The sequence below is a fragment of the Neopelma chrysocephalum genome, unplaced genomic scaffold, assembly GCF_003984885.1.
Source record: "Neopelma chrysocephalum unplaced genomic scaffold, ASM398488v2 Primary Assembly neopelma1_245, whole genome shotgun sequence".
Lineage (NCBI taxonomy): Eukaryota > Metazoa > Chordata > Aves > Passeriformes > Pipridae > Neopelma > Neopelma chrysocephalum.
Window position 1 is genome coordinate 57,002 of NW_020897907.1, and position 13,577 is coordinate 70,578.

At 53.5% G+C, this 13,577-nt stretch overlaps 1 protein-coding gene across 1 annotated transcript in view; it reads left to right on the forward strand.

Annotated features, from left to right (window-relative positions):
- The first annotated feature begins 88 nt into the window (after nucleotides 1–88).
- Nucleotides 89–13,577, forward strand: part of NRBP1 (nuclear receptor binding protein 1) — a 32,132-nt gene continuing 18,643 nt past the window's right edge. Inside the window, exons 1-6 of the mRNA XM_027703654.1 lie at nucleotides 89–161; nucleotides 345–567; nucleotides 11,262–11,384; nucleotides 11,770–11,871; nucleotides 11,962–12,051; nucleotides 12,532–12,700. Coding sequence (XP_027559455.1) covers nucleotides 361–567; nucleotides 11,262–11,384; nucleotides 11,770–11,871; nucleotides 11,962–12,051; nucleotides 12,532–12,700 — 691 coding nt within the window. The 5' untranslated portion in view covers nucleotides 89–161; nucleotides 345–360. The remainder of the gene's footprint in view (nucleotides 162–344; nucleotides 568–11,261; nucleotides 11,385–11,769; nucleotides 11,872–11,961; nucleotides 12,052–12,531; nucleotides 12,701–13,577) is intronic.

Consider the following 13,577-nt stretch of genomic DNA (forward strand, 5'->3'; position numbering starts at 1 on the left):
TGCGACTCCTCGCGGGGCCCCGCCCGCCGGCCATTGGCGGGCGCTGACGCGGCGCTCCGGGCGCTGATTGGCTGCGTGGAGGCCCCGCCCCGCCCGGCGCGTTACGCAGCGCGGCGGTTGCGGCGGGGACGCGCTCGGGGCCAGGAGGTGCCGCAGGCCCGGTAAGTGTGCGGCCCCCGCCCCTCGCCCCCCGCCGCGCCCACCACCGGCTCGGCCGGGCGCTGCCAGTAGGCCCGGGGTGCGGCTCCGGCTGACAGGCCCGGCGGGCGCGGCCCGGCCCGGTCCGGCCCGGCGGGCCCGGCCTGGCCTCCCGCCGCGCCTCACGGGCCGCGCCTCTCCCGCAGGGTGTGCGACCGCAGCATGTCGGAAGGCGAGTCCAAGCAGGTGCCGAGCAGCGGCTCGGACCCCAAGCCGGAGCCCGCGTCGTCTGGCCCGGGGATGACCTCGGTGTCTGCGCCGGTGACTTCCGCGGCGCCCCCGGAGGAGGAGGAGGAGGAGGAGAGCGAGGACGAGTCCGAGATCCTGGAAGAGTCGCCGTGCGGCCGCTGGCAGAAGCGGCGCGAGGAGGTCAGTGCCGGGGGCCGGTTCCCGAGGCGGGAGTGCGGATCAGACCGGGCCGGGCGGGGCTCGGGCAGCCGCTTGTCCCGCCCCGCTGGGTCCTTCTGCCGCCTGTCCCCGTGTCAGTCGGGCCCCCCCCCCCACGTTCCCGGGAGGCGGGGAGGTGGGTGGCCCTTTGCCAGCCGAGGGGCCGCCGTTCCTCGGGCCCGAAGCGTCCCGGCTGGAGCGCAGCCGGTGCTGCCTTTGCCTGCCGCAGGCCGGTGTCGCGACCAGCTGTTGCTGCTGTGGAGCAGGGAGTGGCTCCGGCACTCCAGCGTGCGTCGCGTTTCGCGGATCTTTGCTTCTGGGAATGGTGAAGAGCAATAGCTGCATAGTCCTTGGTGCTTGCTGGGGAGCGTGGACAGTACCTGCTGCCGAGGCTTATCAGCTTTTGAATCCTCGCTTTTGGTTTGCTTGGGCTCCTGCAGTGAGGATAAAGCACAGTCAGCTCACACAGGCTCGTTTCTTGACCTGTCCTACTTGCACCCCCTGCTCGGTGCTTGTGCTGGCAGCGTGCGCCGTGAAGGCACGAGGAGATTAGATCATGTTGTTTGGGACCTCTCCCTTTTTCCGCTCGTTGCTGGGTCCTGTTTTTCTTACTGGGGGCTGTCTGCACGAACTGGTTGCTGCTCTGTGCTGGCGCAGTGCCCCTGCCCTGGCTGGGCAGGCTGTGCAGCCCTGGCAGGTGCTGACAGACACACAACGCGCTGCGGCACAAGTGCTGAGCACGGGCGTTTGTCTGCTTTGTCCCTCGCTGCAGACACGGGCGCTGCTGGTGGTTAGAGACATTTGTTCTGGCGTGAATTTGGAGGTCAAAGTAAGGTCAGGGATTCCCCACAGTTCTTCACCTTTGTTTGCTGAGAGCTTGGGTTAACATGAGCCAAGCCCTGGCGTGGTGTGGTCAGAATGTACCTTTTCTGGTGGGGCTGTGCAGATTAGTTACAAGGGGAGGGTGTCAGTGTGAAGCTCTGGTGCTGCCCTCCACAATATATTCCTTACCTGAAGTGCTTTATCTTGTGCTCTGTGCCGAACTGGCACATGTTGGAGAACAAAGCTGGTTTGTTTGTGTCGTCCTTTCAATGTGTTTTATCTGGTACTGATCATTTTGACACGGAAAGAGAAATTTCCTTCCAGGCTTTTCTGTGCTCTCCTACATGTCAAGTAAGATTTGAGAGGCTCTAGTATTTTCTGTGGATTTGACTTCCCCCCTCTGCAGACAGATTAGGGCCCAGACACAAAAAATTCATTGGAATTTCAGCGTGGCTAAATGACTGGCTCGTGGCTTCAGGCTGCCATAGAGGTCCGAGCTCTGCTCCACCCCACGGGTTGAGGGATGGGTGTCAGGGACATGGAATACGTTGTTGGGTGATCTGGGTGAGCCCGGGGCTGCTGCTCACCAGTGAGGGCTGCACTAACTGCTCTGTGACAGGGAGTGAGTAACACACACTGCTGTGACCCTGCACTGAAATCCTGGTGTATCTCAGCGTTTCACATGCGAATTTGTGGCTTGATGAGCCCCGAGCTTGCGGAGAGGCTTTTGTTCCCTGAACCGCGTGACATCAGACTCTCTTTGCCATCTTCAGTGTTTGGACTGATCTGCTCCCCAGAGTAAATTCTGCCACTGCTGTGAAATTTATTTGAATAACAGCTTTACTTTCTGAGCATCCCAGAGCAAAGTGCCCCTTGTCCCGGGGAGGTGTGACCACTCCATCCGCGCCGGTTTTTCTGGTCAGCGCAGCACATGGACAGGCTCTTACTTGATACCCCTCGAAGGGAGGGGGTGGAAAAGGGAGGTGCTGACCTCTCCTCGGTGATGCAATCCTGATCCTTTATCATGGCAGTATCTCCTGGATGCTGGATTAGGTGGCACCGTGGAAGCAACGAGATGTGATAACGTGGAGAGGAATGGGTGTGTGTGGTGGCGAAGTGACTGTGTGCTGCCTGTGCTCTGCTGCTCCGCAGGTACTCTTTCCCGCTTTGCTCTGAGCACCGTGCTTGGATGTGCGCTTGGGAATGCAGTGGCCTGGCCTCACTTTTCAAAAAAATAGACTATATTTTATTAGCTGTCTACTGTTTGTGATGACCTCGCTGCAGCAGAGGTGGGGCTGTGCAGGCAGTGCAGAGAGGGCCCGTGAGCCGTGGGGAGCGAGCTGCCTGTGAGCCGGGGAGTGTCGGCGGTGCCTGTTGACCCAAACGAGCAGATTTCGGCGGGACGGTGCCCCCGCCGCCGGTCCCGGAACGGTCTCGGAGCGGCAGGACGGCCTGCGCTGGCCGTGCCGGCCCCGCGCGTCCCGGCCGCTTGCTCCTGGTCCGGTGGAAGCGGCCTTAGGCCCTCCCGAGCGCCCCGGGACCGGGGCCGGGACCGGGGCGGTGCCGGGCGAGCGGGGCGGGGCGGGGCCTGCGGGGCGCCCAAGCTGGCCAATGGCAGGTGGCGGGGAGCGTTACATCACCGGCAGCGGCGCCCATTGGCTGCGGCCCGCGCTGGCCACGCCCTCGGGCCGGTGCCGGGCCCCGGGCAGGGGCGGCCGGGCCGAGCTCCGCTGCCGCAGCCAACTCACGGTCACGGTTTAGCGCCAGCCTTGGGCTGAACCGCGGCCTCTAATAAACCTGAAAATACCTGGGTTCCCAAGGGGAGGTGGCGCTGGGCACAAGTCTGCGCGGGGAGCGGAGCGGAGCAGCTGGGGCGCGGCACGCAGGGAAGGAACCAAAGCGGCTTGGTGCTGGTCGGCAGCAGTTCGGCCAGAGCGAGCGTGTGCCTGGGCACGGAGAGGGCACAGCCCATCCTGGGGTTCCGAGCCGAATCCCGCTCTGGGATTGTGCCCACGGCCCAGGTTCCTGTCCTGACACACACAGGGGTGAGGCCTTGCAGGGGGATGTTGTTCCGTGGCAGAGGCACAGGGCGAGGCTCCACGGCTCGAGGGCTGATGGGCTCTCCCAGCCTGTGCTCGCCTGTCTCCCTTCTGGCTGCTCTCCCTGACAAACCATCTCCTCTGTTTCTGTTGTCCTCCTGTGGCACTCCATGCCCTTCTTGCAGGCAGCATGCATGCATAACTTATTTTTCTTGGGTTGTCCAAGTATCATCAGAATTATCTGCTGTGCCTCTTAGGAATAGAAACTTCCTAACGGAGCTGAATTGCAGCACCACATTGACAGGTCAGGTTTAGCCTCCTGCAGCTGGCTCGTGGGGAACCTGAAACTGAGAGCTTGGTGCCTGCTGTCCCTGGGAGCTACACAGCTCACATGCAACAGTGGCCCAACATAACTGTAGGAGAAGTCGTGCTCTGCTGCAGCAGAATCTTTTATTTTTAGCTCACTGTTATGGTGTTGGGCTTGGCAAGCTCATGTGAGCAGGAGAGGCTCAACCCTTCCCAGGTGGGAATGTCCTGGGTGTGACAGCTGCCTGTTGACCACATTTCTTTCTGTACCTTTTCTACGTAGGAAGACACCACGTGACTGCACGAGCCAGGACTTTATAAGAAACACTTTGCTGACATCTCTGTAATGTGCTTTGATAAATAACCCTTTCAGTGCTGTTGAGGGAATCTGTGTTGCACTGTGGGTGTGGGCACAAGAGGGTCCCCTTCTGGGGGTGTGTGTGAGCGTGTCTGTCACAGTGAAGAGGGAAAAGGCTGGACGGGCCTGGGTGGGCCTGGCTGCCCTTTCCACGGGCTCCTCGTGAGGCACAGCCTGGACTGGTGTCGCTCTCCTCAAATGCTGCTGTGCTCCCTGGCACAGAGGGCTTTGCGAGGACATGGAGCAGAAAAGGAAGATAATGGGAGAAAGAGCACTGATCTCTGCTTGAATACCTTTGCCCTTTCCCAGAGGATATGTCAGGCTGCTCAAGAGCAGCGGGAGAACCTTGTGTCCTTCCCTGGAAACTCACCCTGGTGCTGATTGCACCGTCCTGCGCTGAGAGTGGGCACAGGGATATTGTGCTCGTGTCCCACAGGTTCTAAAGCGTTGAGGGGATTTTTGGGATGGCTGAAGGTGATGTTTCAGTTCTTGATAGCCATCAGTGACCTCGTGGCTTTCTTGTTCTGTGCCTGATGTGTTATTGGCTCTTTTGGAAGCTTGGCTGCTGGAGCACTTCCCATGTTCTGCCCCACTGCAGTGACTGCTGAAATCAGGAGGTTCCTTTGTGCTCCATCCCTGGGGACACAGCTCGTGTGTCAGTGTGGCTGTGCATGCAGTGGTTGCCATGCTAATTAATTCTTGGGTTTGTCTCTGGGGTTTTCCACTGTCAAGTAACTAGATTAAAGCTCAGTCCTTCCAAGCTTCCCTTACAGGGGTGTGTGGACTAGGACAGGGTAATGGAGTTCCTGTGGCCCTGGGTGTCACGTCAGGTGCCAAACTTGGGGAGCAGAGTTTGAGGCAGTATGTGCTGTGCCTGTGAGTGTGTCCTAGTCCAGTCTTGCTGTTCTTCATGGGGTACTGTTACTGGGAGTTCAGAAAATTAATTCAGGTAGCACCACTGCCATTTGTTTGTTCCTCTTTTCCTGCGAAGGATCTGGGTGTCATTTGGATTGGCACTTCCCAGCTATTGATGGCTGGGTGTTACAGCTGGATTTCAGTGCTTGGAAAGAAACTTGCTGAGGTAGTAAAAGATAAGCACCAGTTTGTCTTTTCCTATCACACATCTGAGTTTCTGTGTGTGGGAAAGGGAGACATCGTTCCTGGGAAAGGTGGCATTTGAGGTGCTCTGAGTGTTGGGTTCTGCTGCTGGAAGGAAGACAGGCTGCAGAGGCTCTCCAAGCAAGCCTGGTGCTCAGAGAGCTGCCAGCTCCCTGACAGGCTTTGGCAGTGGACCTGGGTTTTTTCCAGCTGGTGGAGAAAGCTAATGCCATGCTGTAGTTTTTATGGTGTTCCTTGACTGTAGGGAAGATACTCAGAAGAGGGAGTTTGTGCAGCCTTTTAACATTTTTATTGGCTCCTGTGGTGGCTTTCTGGAAGGAACGAACCCTCGGGATGTGCCTGAATGAGCTGAGGGGCACTTGAGGGTGCAGAGGGGACCGAGCCTTTGTCACAGCCCCGTTCTGTCCTTGCTCACAGACTGTGACAGGCAGCTGGCACTCGCTCCCTGTGGCTGTGGTGGGGAGCAGGGGCGGCTGGCTGCCGCTTTCCCGGCGCTCCTGGGAGGCTGGAGGTGCTGCTCACCCTCTGGCTGCCTGCGACCGAGGGATGGGGTTCACTCTGCATTCCCTACAGAGCTGCTCTAAAAATACCACGGCCTGTGCAGCAGCACTGCAGCCTTCCCTTGTCGGCCCTCTGCCTCTGAGCCCTGCCTCGGGGAGCCCAGGCAGCAATGGTGACAGCTGCCCTGGGTTTGGTGGGGCTCAGGCTGGGGAAGAGGCTTCCTGCTGGGCCACCAGACGGGAGAGGCCATGTGCTACCTCTGACTCCTCGTCCTGCCTGCAGGGAGGCTGCCCAGCAAATCCTGATGGACAGAGGCACAGCCAGACCTGAGTGAGCCATGGGAGCCTGGTGCTTTTTCAAGCATCCCACGGCAACGTGGATGACAGGAATAGCTGTATCCTGTTCCTACTTATCAGTGCTCAGGAAAAATCCCATTTCAGGTCTTCAGTACCTGTCTCACAGAAGATCAGGATGGGCTAGAGCAGAATGGGAACAGCTCACTTGGTGTTTATCCTGTCTGGATTGCTTGTTTATTTTGAAGCACCAAGTGAAACTTGGGCTTGCAGTAGGCAATTTGTATTCATTTCTGGTATCCATTAAATGGATGGGAATGATGCCTGTCTCCCTGTGGGGTACTTGGCACTGGTGGGGCCGCACCTCAAATCCTGGGTGCAGTTCTGGGCCCCTCATGACAAGAGAGATATTAAGAGGCTGGAGCGTGTGCAGGGAAGGGAAGGGAGCTGGGAAGGGGCTGGAGCAGCAGGAGCAGCTGAGGGAGCTGGGGGGGCTCAGCCTGAAGCAAAGGAGGCTCAGGGGGGACCTTCTGGCTCTGCAACCCCCTGACAGGAGGGGGGAGCCGGGGGGGGTCGGGCTCTGCTCCCAGGGAACAAGGGACAGGATGAGAGGGAACATCCTCAAACTGTGCCAGGGAAGGGTCAGGTTGGGTATTAGGGAAAATTCCCTCCCTTAAAGGGCTGCCCAGCCCTGGCACAGCTGCCCAGGGCAGGCTTGGAGTCCCCATCCCTGGAGGGATTTAAAAGCCATGTGGATGTGGCCCTTGGGGACATGGATTAGTGGTGGCCTTGGCAGTGCTGGGGAAGCAGTTGGACTCGATGGTCTGAGAGGGCTTTTCCAGCCTTGGTGACCCTGTATCCAGAGCAGTTCTGCTGCCATTCAGAGCACCTCCACTCCCGTCATACTTTTGTGGGTTTTTTAAGTTGTTGATCTGCTGCCTGGGGGGAATCTGTAGTGAGGTCTGTCCTGTGGTGTGTTGTTCAGCCAGAGCTGTTCAAGTGCTTTTGAAGAGGCTGGATGGCCTCTGGGTGACACGGTGGCCTGGCACAGTCTGTGTGACACAGTGCTGTGGCTCAGAACTCACCCTTTGGCTGCAGAGCAGCTGTGGCTCTGGCCTGGGCTCCGTGCAGGGTGTCCTGGCTCCCAGGGAGGTTCAGCTTGGTGGCCAGCGCGGAGCAGGAGCAGCGGGGAGTGACAGGGACACGTCCAGCCTGTGCTGAAAGGTGTGTCAGGTTCTGACACAGCACGACACCTCCTGAGCTGCTGCAGGGCAGTGTAGTGACAGGCGAGGGCAAGCTCTGACACATGGAGGACTTTCAACCCTGTCTTTAAATGGCCCAGATGTGCCTGTTGGGTGAACAGATGAGCTTCTCGCAGATGTGTTTGATCCTGTTACTTGTTGCAGCACGTTTGGAAGAACCAATTATTGTATTGCTGATGGTCACATTGTCTTTTCCTCACACTTTAGTTGCTGTGTGAGTTGGTTTGTACAGCCATGGTAATAATCAATACGTTCCTTTCCTTGCCACTGTTATATTACAGTGGTTATTTTAATTTTCTTGTTGAATTAACACCTCTCAAGCATTTTGCTACTATAATTGCCAAGGCCAGTGTGTCAGTTTAATTAAAACTTGAAATAGGATTGCTTCTTTGCTTTGTTGGATTTCTTTTACTTTTTCCTGCAGTGGATCTGGCATTCTTTATTGTGTTACACTCTGAATTAGCCTCAGATCCCAGAGAGCCCTTTTTGTTCTGCTGCTGATGGTAAATTTGCTGCTTTTTGTTTCCCCACAGCTCAGGCAGAAGCTGAGCTCCACGTGGCCCAGCTGCTGGCTCTGGGGTTCTCTTATCTCTGGTCCCAAGGGTTTGCCAGCTGGTTGGGCAGAGCTTTGATCCCTTTCTCTGGCCTTAACAAGTGGCCAGGGAAACTCATTATCATATTCATGCTACTCTGAACCAGATCTGAGGCTTCTTGTGAGGGTCTGGCCTGATGTGCTGCCACTCCCCATCTCTTCAATGTGCAATTCCATTCCTTACTGATATTTTAGTTATTATGGGCTTTTTTTCCAGTTTTTATACCTTTTTTTTCTAGATTGTAAATAATCACTGTCACTTGTGGCTTAGGCTGTATTTGTTTTTTTGTTTAATTGACAGATCATGTGAACTACAGAATGTCTCTCCAAAAGCCTGTGTTCTTTCAGTGATAGATATCCAGATGTTTGAGAGCTGTATAAAAAATACGCCCTGGACAACTGAAATAACTTACCAAAGGGAGATTTAGCTTCCAGATTTTTTCCCCTTAGAGCTGTTATGCCACTTCCCCCATTCCCCTTTGAGTAATTAAATTCACTTGAACTCCTCTCGAGTTTCCTTGCCTCTGGCTCGCACAGACACAGAGCTGTGTTAGTTCCTCTGTGGTGTGGAGCTGCTTCCTTCGCTGTGCTGCGGAAATCCAGGCTAAGCCGGGCTCAGGTCACTTCCTCCCTCACAGTGTAAAAGCTGCCTAGTCTGGGCTGTCTGGGACAAACACCAGTGATATGTTATCCATGCTTTCCTGAGGGCTTAGGATCCTGCTTTGCCGAGCGTGGAGAGGGATGTGGAGCAGGGCTTTGGCAACCTGAACCCAGGAGGAATCAGCTGTTGCCTTTCAGTTGTCTGGCTGCATTTTTCCCCTTTTACTCTTCTGCCCAGGCTGTTGAATCTCCTCAGGAGCTGAGAATTGCCATCGGTGATGTCAGCTGGGTTTGGTGTCCTGAGTCATATCTGGTGCCCTGGAATATTGCCTATGAGTCATGGAAATAATTTAAGCTTGCTGAGCTTGGCCAGAAGTGGGAGATGTGGCAAGTCCACAGCCCCTGGCTGTGTTATCGGGGCAGATTTTGAGTAGCTGCCAGTACTTGAGGCCTTAGTTAATCCAGTAAAGCTGGGGGTCTTTCAATAGAGGGACTTTAACAGTTGGACTCGGGGATTTGGAGGTCTTTTCCAACCTTAATGTTTCTGTGAATAGGCAGCAAGCACGATGAAAGAAGAGAATGCAGAGGGATGAACAGGCACTGGGTGTCAGTGTGGTGGCTGTTACCTTGTTCCCTGCACTGGCTCACACCCCCCTGCCTTTCTGCTGCCTGGGGCTGGTTTAAAATTGCTGAAGTTAAAGCCTTTTGTCATTCAGCTTTAGTAAATGTACTGGGCACTGTTATACTGCTATCATCCCTAAGATATTGCTGAAACTACAATTTGAAGGAAAAATGTTCTATCCTTAATTATCTCTATTCCTTCAGCTTTCTTTAATGATGAAACACAAGAGGCCTGGCCTGGTATTTAGATGTTGGTGTCAGTGTATATGTATACATGTGTGTGTATATATATATATAAAACAAACAAACAAGTTTTTAAGATCAATGTGAACATCATATTAAACCAAAACTCAGTTCTTTCACCCCTCAGTTCTGCAGGTGGCTCAGGTGGGAGGGAGCAGGGTGGTTCACGTAGAGCTGTCATCTCCTGTGGTGGTTTTCAATAGTTATTTTCCATAGCTCAGGCTGTCCTTATATAATTATGACCTGTATTCCTTATTCCTGCCTGTGCCACGCCTTGCAGCTGGTTGTGTCACACTCATTTACTGCTCAGTTGCTGGAGAAATCTGCATCACTCTGGTTTTACTGTGCTCAATGTCATTTGTCACTGGAGTGTGTCACCTGCAGTGTCAGAGTATTGAACATCATCGTGCTTCTTTGGATCCCCCTGGGAGATCATAAAGAACCTCACCTGTATTGGTGGAGTGTCTCTCTGTGTTGTTGGGCTGCTGAAGGAGTAGGATGGGGTAGAGCAGTTCAGCTGGAATGATGAAATTGGGTGAATTTGATCGTGTGAAAGTGGCTGCCAAGGGAGGAGGGATTTTTGAGGGAGTTCTTATCTGTGGTGAGAAGCTTCCAGCAAATGGGATGCTGATGGGGCCCCTAGTGAGGGAAGAGAAGGAAGAGCTGTGAAATGGCCAGGACTTAGAGGTGATAGAAGTGGAAGATGACTCTGGATTTGCCACGCAAATCTCTGTGTTAGCTGTTACCTCATGGGGGAAATTGGATCAGCTGAAAGTTGCCAAGCCTGGTGATGAGCACCAAGGCTGCCAGAGTTCAGGGAGCATTTGGACATTGCTCTCAGGCACACGGTGGGGTTCTTGGGGTTGTCCTGTGCAGGGCCAGGAGCTGGACTGCAATGATCCTTGTGGGTCCTTTCCAACTCAGGATATCCAGTGATTCTCTGAAGTGATTCTAGGTGTGTGGCCAGCTGATGGGGACGGTAATTGTTGCTGTTTGACCATTAGAAGGTAAATTCTACCCTCTTGTCCTCTCTGAGTGCTTTGGGATGGGAATCCAGTTCTATCACTGCATATTACCTGGTGCAGTGGGATGTTCACCATGACTGTGCCTGTCAAAGACATTGCAGAACAGCAAATGCTCTGGATGTTGGAGGAGACAGCCCGTGCACATCTTTGGATGCTGCAACATATCTGAGGAAAAACAGTGCTATGGAAAAATTTGCTGTTGGGAATGTGGTTCATCTCAGATCTCTGCAGGTCTTTCAGCATCATGTCCTCCCAAAGCCCTTGCCATTCTCGTGCTGGGCTTTAAACTCTGCATCCCCTCCCCTTACCTTGCTGCTCTCCTAGTGCTTATCTTTGTATTTAGTATTGGGTGTGGATGTGCTGGGTCAGAGTTTGCATTTATTAATTAAAGAAATTACTGTAGCAGTTTCCACTGTCATTGATTCCCATGTCTGTTCTGAACCTGCAGCTTTCCCTTTGTTCCTCTCTGCTTTGATTGAGTTTCGTGTATCATCAGCTTTCAGAAGATTCCTCTGTGAAGCTGTATCTGAGTTCTTGAGACATTTCTGTATCCCTTTTGTATGGTTGGAGGTTTTTTTTGTGGTGGAATAAACTACAGGTATCCTAAACCATGAAAATCTAACGTGTCGTTGGCAGAACGCAGCTTTGCTCCAACACAGCCTTTGTGCACAGGAGGTTTTCCCTCAGGTGTGCCCAGGACTTGCTGCTTACACAGCCTACGGTGGCTCATTTTGGGTATGCCCCATCCTGAGATACATGTGCACAGTCCTGTCCTGGAATGCTCATTTAATTAAAAGTTAATGAGCAGAGTTCATCATTCTCCCACGAGGCTGGCTTGGCAGTGACCTGCTCTTGCTGTCTGAGAGCTCACCCCTCTCTCCATCCTTCCCTGCAGGTGAACCAGCGTAACGTGCCGGGGATCGACAGTGCCTACCTGGCCATGGACACGGAGGAAGGCGTGGAAGTTGTTTGGAATGAAGTTCAGTTTTCTGAGCGGAAGAACTTTAAGCTTCAGGAAGTAAGTTGATGTGCTCCCCAACAGAATGTGGAAACGTAGCTTGCACCAAGGTGGGATTATGAGTACTGGTGACCTCTTGTGTGGATTATTGGCTGGGTTTGGGGTGCTGTGCTGCCCAAGTGTAGCCAATTTGGCTGAAGCCTGGTCTGTCCAGGAAATGTGCTGGAAAACTGTTGTGCTGTTTCCATGGGCTCTTGTGTGGGTTTAGATTTGGTGATCAAACCACGCTGAGGTGCAGTGCAGGAGGAAATGAGATGCCATCTGTCCTTGGTGTAGGAGCTTGACATGTACAGTGCTGTTTAAGGGGCCCAAGACCCGAGGAGAAAGAAGGATATGGGTTGATGTGGTCTCTGATGTGATGTGTCTTTGTCTTTCTGATGTTAAGGAAAAAGTTAAAGCGGTGTTTGACAACTTGATTCAGCTGGATCATCTGAACATTGTGAAGTTCCACAAATACTGGGCTGATGTGAAGGAGAACAAGGCCAGGGTAAGAGCAGCAAACAGGCTGGTGGGTTTTCACTGTGTGTTGTGCAGGTAATTAGTGAAGCAGAGGGTAATGTCTCACACTGCCCCACAGGTGATCTTCATCACTGAGTATATGTCTTCAGGGAGTTTGAAACAGTTCCTGAAGAAGACAAAGAAAAACCACAAAACTATGAATGAAAAGGTAACTCTTTTTTTCCTGTATGCCCATATTCCCTGGAAGCCATCAGCCCTTGGAAAGCTCTTTCAGCAGAGGATCCCTTTGAGAACCTGGTGATAACACTGTGCCTCCGTGTCCCTGTGGCCTGGTTCAGCTGCAGATTCTCTGGCGCAGCAGTTCTGTGCTGGTTCTTTGCTGCCAGCAGCTCTGCAGCTTCATACCTGTGGTGTGACAGGCGTGTCCCTCTCCACGGGCCCTCACAGGAAAGAGGGAAGGTGTCTGTGCAGGGGAGGACTCAGGAGGACAGATGTGTTTCTGGACCCATGGGAATATGTAAAAACAAAGCTGAGCATGAGAGAGCTGATCCTTTACACCTGCACTGGGTGAAAGCTCAGGTGCCACAGAATGGAGTGTGTATTCCTTCCTATGAGCAGGCTGTTAATCACAGAACTACAGATCAGCTCCTTGTGGATGATTTTTATCCTTTTCCTCCTGTGTCTGCAGGCCTGGAAGCGATGGTGTACCCAGATCCTCTCTGCTCTCAGGTACGTGGGGATCCTGGCAGTTGGGACTGATGTGGTGGGGAGTGCAGGAGTTGAGCATCAGGGAGCTCTCCAGAGTATCCAGCTTCATAACCTGGGTCTCACCACAGCCAGGAGGATGTTGCAGAGATGACAGAGAAATGAAATTCCACGTGAGAGGACTGAGGAAACCTTCCCTAGCATTGGCAGGCTGCAGCCCTGTGGCAGGCAGTGGATTCATGGATATTGAGGCATGGTGTTAGATGTGTTACATTTCCTGATGATGCAGGTCTTCTGCAGCCATCTCAGTGCAATGCAGCTGAGTAGAATGTGTTTTGGGTTTTAAAAATTCCTCTCCACCTGAGCCAGAGTTGGTGAGTAGCTAATGAGAGCCTTGGGAAAACAATAACCCAGATGGCAGAGCACAGCTCGGGCTCCACAGACAAAACTCTGGTACCATTTTGTGAAATTACAGCAGTTGGTGAATAGTTGGGGTTCTAACACACTTCTGGGAGCTGACTGTCCTCATTTGTGCTGGCTGCTAACTTAAACCCAGGCAGAGTGAGGTGCAAAAACAGGGTGTACCTGGGACCCCTGCACTGAAAAACTTTATTTGTGCCTGCTGGCAGATATGCCCAGTCCTGTGTGTATAGCACTAAGTGCCTCTTTGGTGCCCTGTGAGTAGGACCAGAATAGGGCTCTGATATTTTTGGTATAAAATTGTAATCCTTTTAGCACCCACCCAGCAGTACAGAGGTGGATGAAATAGTTTTTACCTCTGGTACCCTGAGTTTCCTGGGAACTGATCAGAGAAAGGTTTCTTTTTTCTCCCGTATTCTGGAGGTTGATTGTCAGAGACAATTCCTCAATATTCCTGATTCTCTCCTAGCTAGAGGCTGAAGTACAGTTACTGAATTGTACCACCCCCCACTATTGTAAATCCCTGGCATGTGCCCTTTGCTCTCCTGTTCTCTTCTGATATTACTTGGGGTGGGGATGGGGTTAAGGGAGGGATTCCAGGCCTTGGCA